Source organism: Papio anubis, chromosome 6 (assembly GCF_008728515.1).
Source record: "Papio anubis isolate 15944 chromosome 6, Panubis1.0, whole genome shotgun sequence".
In the NCBI taxonomy this organism is placed as follows: Eukaryota; Metazoa; Chordata; class Mammalia; order Primates; family Cercopithecidae; genus Papio; species Papio anubis.
Window position 1 is genome coordinate 118,267,902 of NC_044981.1, and position 14,982 is coordinate 118,282,883.

Below are 14,982 nucleotides of genomic sequence, written 5' to 3' on the forward strand. Positions count from 1 at the left end.
CATAGAGGATGAATGTGAGGATATTTTTTCCCACCATGACTCAAAAACACATCTATCTTTGAAATAATGTATTAGAAAATATACACAATACATTTTTTATAGTGAATGCATCAGCAGACTTGAAGGTGATGCATTACCCAGGAAAAGAGTTTAAGATGTGATGTTAGGCTCACAGCAAGAAGATCTTAAATACACATTGCAGCAATGACTAAGGAGCTCAGTGGAGAAATATGTCGGCACTAGATATATTGGTATCATCTTCTGGGGCAAAATAAGAAACACACCAGGTTTCATCACTCACCTGACCCACTTTCCTCAGTTTTAACTTCACCCAACACAACCCAAACTCTTCAAAATACAGTGTAAAAGAAAAAATGCCCAACATCATGAAATCTATTATCTTTTCAAATTATTTAAAGGAAAGTGTTTATAAGTAGAAATAATAAACATTGTAGCTTTCCTTGCTCCTCTAAAATGCAGATCACTTTCACTTTGGTTCTATGACTTGTAAACCTGCCTTCCTTGTTTATAAATTAAGAGCACTAAAGAGAATAGCCCACAGAACTTGTTAAAACTCCAGATGCTGGGACCCCACCCCATATAACTGAGTCTGGATCCAGAAGGGTGGTTCTGACATAAAGCTTGAATTAGGAACACCATATGTGAGAAGCTCAAAACCTAGTTTTCAAAATAAAAGCATGTGCATAAATCTACATATTGACTGGATCAATGTTAAATAACATGACTCACACATAGCCTTTGAGGGGCAAGTGAACAAATCAATTAGTAACAACAAAAAAAATGCTATTTCCTGCACCGAAAGTCTTTTGAATATAAATGTTGTATACCAAAATCTTAATTAGAGAATGGAGTTGAAGAAATTTGCAAATATCAAGACTATGAAATTAAAGAAAAAGATCTAAAGAGATCATACTTTTGAAATTATACAGATGTGTTAATTTCAAAGCAGTATCACTTCAGAGACACAAAGTCATATTTTTTATTGGATTCCTCTGCTACATCAGAAATGCCCTTATATGCTTTTTTCTACACTTTGAAAAAAGATTTTGTTCCACAATTAAATGTTAAAAGGATTGAACTGAATGTAAGTAGCCACCCATCCACCTACCAAAAAAGGCTCTTGTGAAAATGTTCACACAAAAAATGTGACTCTCATGCTCTATGTGTTGTTGAATTCCACTGCTATGAAAGACAGATCTGCATTTTTTTTTACACTTAATTTCTTAAAAGTGACGGTGAGGTTATACCACCATAAACCTTAATCTTAGCTGCCAGATGTGCATACACAGACATTTCCCTGATTAGCCAGGCCAAGAGAATGTGCTTCTGATAGAAGAGTCCCACGGGATATAAATAAACCTCAGGTATTTGGTTGTTTAAAGGCACAAACGCAAAGATTGGAGAACCACATGGATACTGGAAACTTCACCTGCTTCCTGGAATTGACATGTGCAAATCTAGTCAGTGTCACAGGAAGTAAAAGTGAAAGGACTGGGACCTGGTTTCAATTTCTCAGTCCACAAGCCATCATCTCGAGAGTAAATATATATTAAGAACTCATACTGCCTCATATTTCAAATATTGAATTAAGTTTATTTATTATTAAACAGTTAAGGCATATAAAAAGATAAAAATATAACATAGTAAATGTCTATGCCGCCACACAATTTAAGGGGAGAAAAAAAATCTAGCCAATGCATCTGAAACCACTTGAGCAGAGTAGCCTTTCTCCATTGCTTTAGATTAAATTTTAACTAATATTTACAACTGCTCAAATGGTCTTGCATGTTGACTTGTTCCCATAAAATCATCATATCAGCATGTAGTTCAAACTTCTGGGTTCAAATAAGGTTCAATAAAATTGAGTTCTCTGTTCTGTCTATACAATTAATGTACTTCCTTTGCTTAGAATCATCCTCAGCAATTCACATTTTCCAGTCGTGAATGGATCTCTTCTAAAAGTTTCACAACCATAGTAACAGGTCATGAGAATCACATTAATACAAAAAACTTTCTCATGATTGCACTACTTCAGCATAATGAGGTAACAACATGGAGAATATTTTTACAAGCAGGACAAGAATAGCTGCCCTCCTCTGCCAGAGTTGAATTTTCATCAGGGTTACTGTCTATCACTACAAATCCCCAGGGCTCACGGAAAAAAACAAACCTGCTCAAAGACCTCCCTTCAAAGCACAGGTATTCCAGCCAAGGAAAGCTTCAGGAGAAACAAAAAATGAACTATTTTTTCATAGTCCCTTGAGCTGCTTAGAAAAATCCCCTCACAGATACTGCTTTAAATGTAAAAGAAAGAAATAGACGGATGACTGCCTAAATACAACTTAACCACTGTCTTTCCTCAAGAAAGGTCTCAGAAAGATAAACAAATAAGGTAATCCTCCTCAGAATTTTCATAAAACTGAATCTTGTTATCAATTTTACTTTCCAAACATAGCAGATTTTCAGGAGGCTTGCTATAAATGTAACCAGGTATAATATTTCATATTTAATAATTTGTTTCATTTTTATTTCACTGGTGTGTCTTTGCTTCCTTCCCCCACACTCCTCAATCAACCCTTTCATTACCACAGATACCTATCTGGGCATCGGACCAAGACCTCCACTGTGCCAAATGTCAGTCCTTCTGAAATTGACTACCTTTTTTTTTTTTTTAACTTCAGCCAGTTAAAAGCCTTGAGCAGTAGTCAGAAGAAAAGAGAAAAAGGAATTCACGTCAGAAACACATTATCCATTTCTCTATCTTCCACCCAAAGGACTATTTGTCCTCTGGTATTTTCCCCTTTGCTAACTCCACAGAGAATGACAGAGACTAGAGCCAAAAATCAAGAAAGGCTGTGACTGGCCAGAAGCAGTAGGCTGTGTCTCTTACAATTAGCCTTCCCTTGACAGGGCTCTGAGATGCTAACCTGGGGTCCAGAGGAGCTCTACCTCACAGCCCAGGGTCCCATCCCTGAAAACTACAAAACAAGAGATAGAAGAGCTGTATGAATACAATTAATACAGTGCAAAATGTGTAAGGGACAGAATTAGGCACAAAATGAAAAAGAATCACCCAGCAGCAATGGAATAAAATGCCTTGTTAATTAGGAGATTGGGCACTCCATAGAGGTCAAATGCAGGGTTTCTAGAGTCAGATCATCTGAGTTCAAATGCCAGCTCTGGCACTTCCAGACTCCATAGCCTTTATCATTGAAGAAACATTTATTGCTCACCTATTATGAGCCAGGCATTCGGCTCAGTACCAGGGAAGTATTGGTCCCTGCTCTCGGGGAGTTAATTATAGTGCAGCAGTCCCCAACCTTTTTGGCACCAGGAACCAGTTTCATGGAAGACAATTTTTCCAAGGGATGAGGGGAATGGTTTTGGGATGAAACTATTCCACCTCAGATCATCAGGCATTAGATTCTCATAAGGAGTGTGCAACCTAGATCCCATGTGCAGTTCACCACAGGGTCTCACTCTTATGAGAATCTAATGCTGCCGCTGACCTGATAGGAGGCAGAGCTCAGGTGGTAGTGCTTGCTCAGCCACCACTCACCTCCTGCTGTGCCACCTGGTTCCTAACAGGCAACGGACTGGTACCAGTCCAGGCCCTGGGGGTTGGGGACCCCTGTTCTAGTGGGAAGTCTATTAAAGAACACACAGTACAAGAAAAGGTGCCAGAGAGTGGTAAGAACAACACAGGGAACGTAAATACAGTGATGCAGTCAAGAGTGACTGTGAGAGCTACTTTCTAAAGTCAGCAAGGAAGATCTCAGAAGAGGTGACATTAGGCCTACATCTAAATGACAAGAAGGAACCAGCCAGGCAAAGATGGAAGAAGAGAGATGTGCGAAGGCCCTGAGGCAGACACACTGGGCCTTTGGAGAAATGGAAAGAAGGCCAGTGCCACAAATCACTTCAGTATGGCTCACTTTTATCAACTGCAAAATGGTGGTTGTGAAGATGAAACTGTTAGCACCACATCTGCACACAGAATGTGTTCAATAAGTATAAGTTGCTAGAATCGTCATCATCATCATCACCAGTGAGACGCCATCACTGGAGGTGTGCAAACAGAGACTGGGTGAGCACATCACAGGCATGGCTGGGTTATAGGGCCTCTAAGGTTCCCTCAACAATTAGACCCTAGGATTAGATAAGAAGAGAAAATGCAAAGGAAGAAATGATAAAATTATTACACCCGGCCGGGCGCGGTGGCTCAAGCCTGTAATCCCAGCACTTTGGGAGGCCGAGATGGGCGGATCACGAGGTCAGGAGATCGAGACCATCCTGGCTAACACGGTGAAACCCCGTCTCTACTAAGAAATACAAAAAATAGCCGGGCGAGGTGGCGGGCGCCTGTAGTCCCAGCTACTCGGGAGGCTGAGGCCGGAGAAGGGCGTGAACCCGGGAGGCGGAGCTTGCGGTGAGCTGAGATCCGGCCACTGCACTCCAGCCTGGGCTACAGAGCCAGACTCCGTCTCAAAAAAAAAAAAAAAAAAAAAAATTATTACACGCAGGTTTCCAGCCCAAGGTCTCTTAAAGAATACATTGAATTATCCAAAAATGTGAAGCTTGCCCAACTATTTCATTCATCAGATAGTTCTTTCCCAACTGAGGGTCTATAATCCCAAACTGTCAAGAACTCCACATGGAGCCAGCTGACACACTGTCCTTAGCCCTGAGGTCTACTCTTTCTATGGCGCTCTGGACTAAAACCACAACAACACTGACAGCAACAGAAAAGGATGACTTATTCTATGTTACTAGGTTTAATGTATGCTAATTATTGAATGAAACAGCAGTGAGGATATTCTTCGATTGCATATGTATCCCAAACCATTTTATTATTTCATGTTTAATATGTTCCAAGCAGAACTTTCTGCATCACATACTCTACAGGTAATAAATTTCACTTTTTAAAAATTCTTACCCTTGGCCTATTGTTTCAAAATATTTACTAACTTGTTGAGCTTTCTGAAGCCTACTAATTAAGGCTGTTAATAATACAGTCCTTGATGATGAACTTGGCATATGGGCCTTTAAGCTAGAGAAAGGCAAGTCTACTTTTACCCAACACCAAATCCTTGATCATTATAGATCAAATTCTTTCCAGTTCCTTTCTAAAACTCACCCAAACCCAAGGCAAGTATACTACAACCATAAATAAATACATGGCTTTGTATTTTCAAACTACTTCATTACCTACCCTTGATAACTTCCTATTTGTTTAGATGGTGGGAATGGCTTTAAAATTATAAAATTAAAAAAATTATAATATTCACAAATGGCATGAAACAAAGTAATACTAAGTGAGGGCAATTAAAAAAATCACAATAATTTAACATAAAATGCATATATATTTTTATTATGGCAATTTTATTATGCCAGGCTTTTGGATTGTCCAAACTCAAGGATCTGGACAGCGGAAATCACACTCTCCATCTCCCCACTCTCATCTACTTTCCCCCCAAAAAAAGAAACCTGGAAGAGCAGATGAGGATCAAAATTTTCTTATAGGAAAGTGTTCCCTTTTAAAAAATGGAAAAACAACAAATTTGGCATAGAGTATGTAGACAGAGGATCTTTAAAATACATATATTATATGTAGACAATTCCTATGACTTAATCTAAACTAAAAATCCCTTAAAATATGTAAATTTTGGAGTACCATGAAATACTACCTCTGTATACTAAGCATCTGCATTAAAAGAATCAAAAAAAGTCCCTGAGAGGAAGCCAGATTGGGGCTAATGGGCTCATTCAAATCCAAATTTATCTACTGGCTTTTGCAACATAATTCAGCCAAAAGAATGTGATTCATATCTGAGCTATGTAACAACACATTTTCAATGTGTTTTGAAGTAGACGCCACCACAAAAAAAGTAATAGTCATAACCTTGGCATCTAAACATCCTAAGCAATTTGATAATCTTTAAAAATATAAGAACTTAGTAATGTGGATTCATTGAAGAACTTTAGAAAATATAAATCATCAAAAAAATAGTAATAATCTCAAACACCAAGATGACCACTATTAACATTTATTGTATACTTCACTAATTTTTTAAAAAATATTTTTCACAAAAACGACTTCATATAATACATACTTGTTTACTTACTATATCAAGAACACATTTCTATGTTCCTACACACACACACGCACAAACACACACACACAACTGTATCACTTTTTATGAATGCTTAATCTTCCACTTTATGGATATAACCTAATTTAGTGAGCTCTACTGGGATCATGTATGATCTGTTCAGATGTGCTAGAGTAAAGAAACAGAATAGGTTTAAACAACTATTTCCCAAAGCTATTTGACTATAACATCCTTTTGTGAATTACACATTTACAATCCTAGAACTTTTGATCTTTTCAAAATACTTTGGGAAATAACGATCTAACCAATTCCTAATATTAGATTTTCATGGTGTTTACAATGTTTTCTATTATAAATGATACTGTGATCAATTTCTTAAGTATACCTTTTTATGTATTGCCTAGGGAAAAACTCTAGAAATAGAATTACTCAGTTAATTGGTATGCATGTGTTAAAAATATGTTATCATTTTTGCCAAACTGTTCTCCAGCAATATTTGAGGTTTGTCAGCGTTTTTAAAAGATAATTTTAAATTTAAATAGTTTGGGAGTTTATATGTCCAATATATATACACAGTAATTCTGAAATTAGATAATTACTCTTTTATGGACATGGTTAAAGTACAAGTTATGAATATCAAAGGTCTTACTAGAATGAAGGTTGACTCAGAAAACTATTTAGGAATATACTTCCTCACAAATTAAGGAAAATGGCAAGTATGGAGACATTAAATCGTCTCTCTTCCATTTTCCTCTGTTATATTTACATATGTCTGAATATGTATTCCATACTCCTAAGAAGATATTAATAATCCCTTACATTTTTATACCACTAAAACATTTAAAACAAAAAGAACTTTACAGGAAGAGAACATCCTCAAAGCATATTTTAAAACAAGATATTAAGCTATACCTTCAAAAGACCCATCAAGCTACTCAATAGTTGCTACATATTTACAGTCAAATCTATAATAACTAAAATCTTTATCAGTCAATCAACACAGGTATCATGGAGGAAAATGTGTATTCTAAGATAGTTAATTTAGATCTTCTTTTCACTGTGTATTTCTACAGTTTCACATAATAAGAAGTAAGCTCCTAACATAACATAAAGATGGTTCACACAGCGAATACAGGCTTTGGGTTCCTTTTTTGTCTTTAAAGTGACACTGGATGTAATTTTATACCTCAAAGTAACTTTTCAAAGTTACTTAAGTATAGTGTTCACACTCAGGGTGGAGTTCTGTGTAATTTTCAAAGCTGAGAAGTGTTCTGCCTGTTCAAAAATATCTCCCCTTTGAGTTTGTCTCAGAATCATATTTGAAGCTTTTTAAAAATACAGAAATTTTTCTTCAATGGGTCTGGAATGGAGCCAATGCATCTGCGTTTTTTAAAACTCCCCAGTTGATTCATCTGTACAGCCAGAGTCAAAAAGCACTCAGTTATATAAAAAGATTGGAGGAGGGGGTGGTATCCTGAGGACCCCGATTTAACTGTTCACATGAAAACCATGAATCTGAGTCTGGTTTATTAGATTACCTAGGTGAAAATTTTACCTTGAGAAGGTTCATAAGATGTTTCAAGGTAGGACACCTGTCGGCCTATCAATGGCTACCAACAGGGATGGGGGTGAGGATATATGGTAATGAAATCAAACTGTGAAAGGATCCTTCCTGCCAGAAACTGTGGCACTTCCTACATTAAGCATATAATCCCTTCATTTTCCAAAAAAATAGAAAGAAAAATGCTCAGTTATATTTTGTTTTAATGGAGTAGTCTTCCAAATGAACAACCTTTAGCTATAAGCAGCAGTTTCACTAAGCAATGCCAGTCGACATACAGTGAGACAAAATTCTGTTAAGAAAGGATAGGACACTCAGAGATATTATGCCTTTTACATATACCTTTTACAAAATTATAGTCATTTGTCAGAATTCAGTTTCTCGAAAGAACTTCACCTCCAAGAAGTGCTTGCAAGAACAATGCAAATCAATATAAGAAATATAGGTTTTCTAAATACATAAAAATCCATAACTGTCTTGAGCTTCCTTTACCTACCAGATCTGGACTTAATGATATCACTGAATTCGTTCTGCCCATTGTCAGGACTGGCTTCATGTTCTCCATACTTGGCCATCTTGCCTGAGTTTCAAGATAATCCAAAAACTTTACCAAGTCCTCTTTCTAAGACTTTCAACTTCCTACGATGGTTCAGCTTGACATCAATACCTAAAAGGAAAAGGGAAAGTACTGACTTGAAAAAACATATTTATATCTTTTATATACAATTATGCATAGTAACTATTCATTCACCAAATATTGAGTGCCTATCACGTGTAAAGCACTGAGCCAGGGAATGGGGTTATGACTATCAACAAGAGACATAACCTCTGCCATTATGGAGCTTACACACACTAAGCAATTAATTATACAATGAATTATTTCATTACAATACTGATAGACTACAAATCATACAAAGGAGAAGTATAGAAGAAGCAAAGGAGAAGCATATTCTATTAAGTACTAAGAGCATACAGCAGAGGAATCTGACCTGTCCTGGGCAATTAGAGAAGGCTTTCTTGAAGAGACATTTGAGCCAAGACTTTAAAGATGATAAGAATTTAATTAGCCAAAAAGGGAAACACAAAGAGAAAAGGTAAGAGCTTCCCATGCAAAGTGGCAGAAGGAATCATGGAGCAGTCAAAGAGTGGAGCACAAGCCAGTGTTTCTGGAAGGAAGACAGCCAAGAGACAAGTGTACCTCTTGAACCAGGTGAGGAAGCTGGGCAGGACCAGGGACAGGACCATGGAGAACAGGTCAAGGGTTTGTGTCTTTATCTGAAGAGCAATGGGGAGCCAGTAGATGGTTTGTAAGAGGGAACCAACATTGTCAAATTGGCCTTTTTAAAAGATCATCAAGGGCCGGGCGCGGTGGCTCACGCTTGTAATCCCAGCACTTTGGGAGACCGAGGCGGGTGGATCACGAGGTCAGGAGTTCGAGACCAGCCTGGCCAGCATGGTGAAACTCCGTCTCTACTAAAAATACCAAAAAAACTTAGCCAGGCATGGTGGTGTGCACCTGTAATCCCAGCTACTCAGGAGGCTAATGCAGGAGAACTGCTTGAACCTGAGAGGTGGAAGTTGCAGTGAGCTGAGATCATGCCACTGCACTCCACCCTGGGCAACAAGAGTGAGACTCCGTCTCAAAAAAAAAAAAAAAAAGAAAAGAAAAGAAAAGAAAAATCATGGCTTGTAGGCAGACCATGGTAATATGTGGGGAACCAGTGAAGACTATGGCAGAATATAGCAAAATGCTAATTAAGGAACCTAGGCCATAGGTATATGAATGTTGAATGAAAATTTCTTGCAAGTCTTCTGTATGCCTGAGAATGTTTTCATAGTAATATGTTGGGGAAAAATTCCTAACCTTAACCAAGTGATCAAAATTAACATAACCAATCATGGGGCATCATGCAATTCAATGGAAAATTACCACATCATCTACACAATATCCTTGCCAAGATGTTGAACATGAATCTTCTCATAAGCAGACAAATCTAGACGGTGGCTAGTTTTCAAAACAAATGACCTGGTCTCTTCAAAACTGTCAGTGTCTTGAAAACCAAAATTACCTGGGAGAGGGGGAACTTTGTGAATTAAAGGAGACTAAACAGACATAACAACCAAATGTAATCTTTGATTGAATTCAGAATTTTAAAATAAAACATTTTGAGGATCATTTGAAAAATCTGAATTTGGACTATGTAATAGACAATATTATTGTATCAATGTTAAATTTCTTTAACATTAGTTAATGGTATCGTAGCAGGAGAATGTCTTTGTAAGAGATATGGTGAAATATTTAGCAATGAAGTGTGATGGCATCTTTAACTTAAGTTCAAACAGAATAGCATATATCTGTCTATATTGATACATATATATTTAGTTTGATATATGTATGTAGATGTATATATGCATATACACACAGACAGGCAGAAAGATGCAGCAAATACTGTAAAATAAGTGGGAAAACTAGGCCGGGCACGGTGGCTCACGCCTCTAATCCCAGCACTTAGGGAGGCCAAGGCAGGTGGATCACCTGACTTCAGGAGTTCGAGACCAGCCTGGCCAACATGGTGAAACTCCGTCTCCACTAAAAGAAAATACAAAAATTAGCTGGGTGTGGTGGCGGGTGCCTGTAATCCCAGCTACTTGGGAGACTGAGGCAGGAGAATCACTTGAATCCAGGAGGCGGAGGCTATAGTGAGCCAAAATTGCGCTATTACACTCCAGCCTGGGTGACAAGAGCGAAATTCCATCTCAAAAAAAAAAAATAAAGTAAGTGGGAAAACTAGTTTAAGGGCATCTGGGGCTAGGCGAGGTAGCTCACACCTGTAATCACAGTAATTTGGGAAGCTGAAGCAAGAGGATTACTTGAGCCCAGAAGTTTGAGACCAGCCTAGGCAACATGGTGAGACCTTGTCTCTACTCCATGTAAATAAAAATTTAAAAGAATAAAATAAAAAGGACATCTGGGTGTTTATTGTGCTATTCTTTCTATTGTAATATTAGAGGCAGGAAACAATTGTGGTCTAAACAAGAATAGATGGAAAGAAATGGGTGAATATGTGGGATATTTAGATATCAAAGAAAGTCAATAGGATTTGGGAACTGATTGGATATGAGGGATTCATATCCAATGTGCAAAATGTACAAAACGACTCCCCAGTTTTGGCTTCGGCAGTTAGGTGAAGTGTGAGTCATTGAGCTGGGGAACACTGAGGATAGTGGGCTGGGAGAAAGGAATCATCAATGTGGTTTGGACTCGCAGAGCTTGAGGTGCCTCTGAGTTATATAAGCAGAGATGACAAAAAGAATGTTGGGCTCAGCATGGTGGCTCATGCCTGTAATCCCAGCTCTTTGGAAGACTGAGGCAGGCAGATCACTGGAGGTCCAGAGTTCAAGACCAACCCGGCTAACACTTGAGATCAGGAGTTTAAGACCAGTCTGCCTAACATGGCGAAACCTTGTCTCTACTAAAAATATAAAAATTAGCCAGGCATGGTGGCAAACATCTGCAATCCCAGCTACTCAGGAGGCTGAGGCAGGGAAATTGGTTGAATTCAGGAGGTGGAGGTTGCAGTGAGTCGAGATCGCTGCCACTGCACTCCAGCCTTGACGAACGAGTGGGTAAGACTTCATCTCAAAAAAAAAGAGAGAGAGAATTGGATATAAAGAATTGGATCATCAATCTGACAGATTTTATGACAGTCTAAGAAACTTTTTTCATTTTTTAATAGCTCTACTACTGCTAAAAATTTATGGATTATTATGTGATTACGTTCTTTCATTCAACTACATAACTATAAAGGATTTGCTAAATTCTTAAGTGTATTTTATTATATTCAAGAACTAAAAACTTTGTTCAGAAGAATGTCTATAAAAGTTTATTATGGAAAATTAAGTTTGCCCAAGGAAAAATTCTCTTTCCTGGAAAGATCTACAGTGTATCACTTTGGAGTGGTAAGTCTAATGCTTTTCTTCACAATTGGTCTTAGCCAAGATCTCCACTTCTATGCTTCCCAAAGCCTTTATTCACCCATAAAAGAGAAAAGTAAACTGTTTACACACTACTATATTCCATTTGCACATTATCAGTAATATTTCTTCACTATAATGTTTCACTTGACACTCTCCTCAAGGTGATTTTTCAAATTTTCTCTTCTTGATAATGAAAAGCCCTTACAGGTTGCCAAAGATACAGCAGAAAAGGTGATCAGAGTACAGGGGAAAATGCGGAGAAAGAAGAATAACAGAAGGCTATTTAAGTACTGATAGCCACTGAGGTTACTTGTTGCCATTAATGGCCAGAGGAATTTGAGTAAACTTAAGGCAGACGATGACTCCTTCTAATTGCCAAATGCAGCATCTTTGGTTTTCAGGAGACAGAATCAAAGTTTCACCACGAACAATGTATCCCAGTGTGACTCTCCCTCTTCCACACCTATAAAACGGAGGGAACACCATCTTCACAAAAGGCTAGGTGAGAAACTGAGAATCAATGAATGAGATGTTGCTTTAGAAGCTTTAAGCCCTATATAAATGCAATTTATTGTTACCTCTGCCCTAGATTTCCCTTCCCTCAAAATGATATTCTGTAAAGTTTAGCCAGATGTTCTTACTGAAACCAATCCAGTCAAATCGATATTCACTAACTCTCCCTTCAGAATGCTTCCGGCTGTCATATGGACCACAAGGCAAGAGTGTATGAAATAAACATAAAGTGTTTAAAAAATAAACATAAGGTGATGGCCTTAAAGACAAAACTAATGTTTTAATTTTTTAAGATTTAGGAATTACACAGTGAATATATGTATATAATTTTTATTTTGTACTATATTTTACGTATACAGCACATATATATCCAACAGTGTGCATTATGATGGAAATGCTGTGTAAATGGAAACACTATTCATTAATTTACTCTAGGAACCAAAACCTAAGAATGCTCAAGACAGTAGAAAAGGAAGCCAAGCGGACAAGAGTTTCCTGCTCTGCTTGAAACGCAGTAAAAGAAAACTGTGAGTGCCAAGAACTACCATTTACAAAAAAAAAAAGGCGCTCCAGGGAAGGTTAATACTACTGTGATTAATACTGTTTACAGGGCCAATAAATTTTAGGTAAACACCCAAAGGAGAGTTAAAGTGTTGTCTCATCGGTCCCACAAAGGCTGATAAAAGGGGCGGGGAATGGTTCCACGTTAACCCTGGCCGTCACCGCAGAAGTACCTACAAGCTTTGCATTCCTCCAGCTCTCCCCTGACCCTGAGCTATCTGCAGGCTGCGTCTCCCATGCCCACAGCCAACGAACCGGGAGGACCCAGATCGACTTCCTGAGGCCGGTGCAATTTACAAAGGAATGGATGCTGTCGCTGCCGCCCGGTAGGGAGGCCGGGAGCTCCGGATCAGACCTAGGGAATCCGGCCTCCCCAGCGCTCCGTGCGCTCTGGCAGCCGCGACCGCTGCACTGACCCTCCCAGCCGCGGCATGGGGAACTGGCCCGCAAGGCCCTGGTGATCCAGGTGATCTGAAGGCTGGGAAAGAGGAGGCCCTGTCCTAGACACCTCAGAGAGCGGGGTCGTGGAGTTAGAACACGGGCTCTGCAGTTCATTGTAAAACAAAGTGCTGGTCCCACGGCTCTCTGGGAGGTCGGGCAACGTTTTCTCCCTCCTCCTTGAAAAACGCACGGAATGAGTCCCTTTCGTAATCTGAGGCTTGGAGAAAAAAAATCCCTTTGAACAACCTGCGATCTAAAAGTTGCACAGCCTTCAGTTGGTGCTTTGTTGGTTTTTAAGTGGCCTTGAGCAACCAGAGCCTCGGACCCCGGGCCGAAGAGGGGCATGGATTACCTTCTCAGTTGCAGCAAGAGATCCCCAGAGTCCGGAAAAGGACAGCCCGCGACTGCGCCGGACTACACACCAATGGGGCGCCCCCCTCCTCCTGTCCCCTCAGCCTCTCCACGGCCGCTGGCAGGGAGCTTGGCGATCGCGCCACACTCTCCGGAGTCCCACCCTTGGGAGCAGCAACCACCCAGAGGTCAAGCATGCTCCCCGCTGGGCGGCTAGCTAGGAAGCGCTTTGCTGGCCGCCGACCACACAGTCACCCTCTGCCCACCCTCTCCTGTGGACACCGCCGGGGCCCCGCCTTCCCCGGGCCCGGGTGTCTGTGACAGACTCTCCTAGGAGGCCACGTCCCCTCTTGCAAATCACTGGCCCAGCGCCCTGCACCACGCGATGCACGGAGGGCAACCCTGTCACCCCGGCGGGGAGGAGGATTGGGGAGCAGGGAGGCAGTACAGAGCCGGTCAGAGAAGTTTGAATCGTTCACAACTAGTACGGATCCCCAGCTCTCCACGCCTCCGGCATTCTCTCTCGCACCGCAGGAAGCTAAACTGAGGCCCCGAGGAAAGGGCACGCAAAAGTTACTCCCATCTTCGACTCTGGGACTTGGGAAGGAGCTCGGGACGCCGATCCCACGCGGAAGAACCGCAGAAAGCCATCCTCCTCCCGGTCCCCGCCCCATTCCCTCGGGGGCTGTAGTCACATTACCAGCCCTAGGCTTCAATAATGCATGGGCTTACCTGGTGCCCGCGGGCCGCCTCGCCTGCCGGCCGCCACCGCCGCACCCCGAGCTGGCCAAGGGCTCCTCTAGGAGTTTGAGACGCAGTAATCGCGGGGGTGTGTGCGAGTGTGAGTTTAGTGGTGCGATGTATTTTTTTAAAAAATAAAACTTGGAGAAGCAGACAAGATCCGAAATTAAAGAAAAAAAAAAAAAGAAAGAAAGAAAGAAAAATAAATTGACACCCGACTGAAAACGCCCCTTACTTGTGCAATCTTCCTGCCTGGTAGTTCCGCCAAAAACAAAACAGTCAAAGCGCAAACCTGGAATGGGCGCGCAGGCACCAAGTTTGCCAAACGCCACAGAGTTTTCCGTCTGCAGAAATGACCCAAAAGAAGGGGGGCGCCGCTCCTCGTGATCCCCCAATCGGCTTCTGGAGCCAGAGGCTCCTCCTCGCCCCTCGGCGGGAGAAAGCCCGCGGCCGGCTGCTGCTGCCCGCTTCCCTCCTCCGAGGAAAAACGACTCCACAACTTTGTGCGCGAGAGCGCCTCGCTCCTCCGGCTCCTCCTCCTCCTCCTCCCCGCTGCGGGCCTGCCCCTTTGTTGGAGCCCAGCGCAGGCGGAGGAGGAGGGAGGGTGGGGCGCAGGACCGCTGGATCGCTCGTTGCCGCCCCAACTCCCCGGGAACAGGCTCGCCTCCGGGCAGCCGGGGGTCCGCTCTCCCCAGGAGAAGG

At 41.0% G+C, this 14,982-nt stretch overlaps 1 protein-coding gene across 2 annotated transcripts in view; it reads right to left on the reverse strand.

Moving 5' to 3' along the window:
- UTRN (utrophin) overlaps window positions 1-14,596 on the reverse strand; it is a 590,704-nt gene extending 576,108 nt beyond the window's left edge. Inside the window, exons 1-2 of one of the 2 annotated variants that reach the window (XM_021936865.2) lie at window positions 14,272-14,596; window positions 8,192-8,362 (exon numbers count right to left, since the gene is read on the reverse strand). In XM_021936865.2, the coding sequence (XP_021792557.2) occupies window positions 8,192-8,270 (79 nt within the window). In that variant the 5' untranslated portion in view covers window positions 8,271-8,362; window positions 14,272-14,596. Of the gene's footprint in view, window positions 1-8,191; window positions 8,363-13,540; window positions 13,754-14,271 lie in introns of those variants that run through there. The other variant, XM_003898084.5, reaches the window with a different exon arrangement.
- Between the last annotated feature and the right edge of the window lie 386 nt (window positions 14,597-14,982).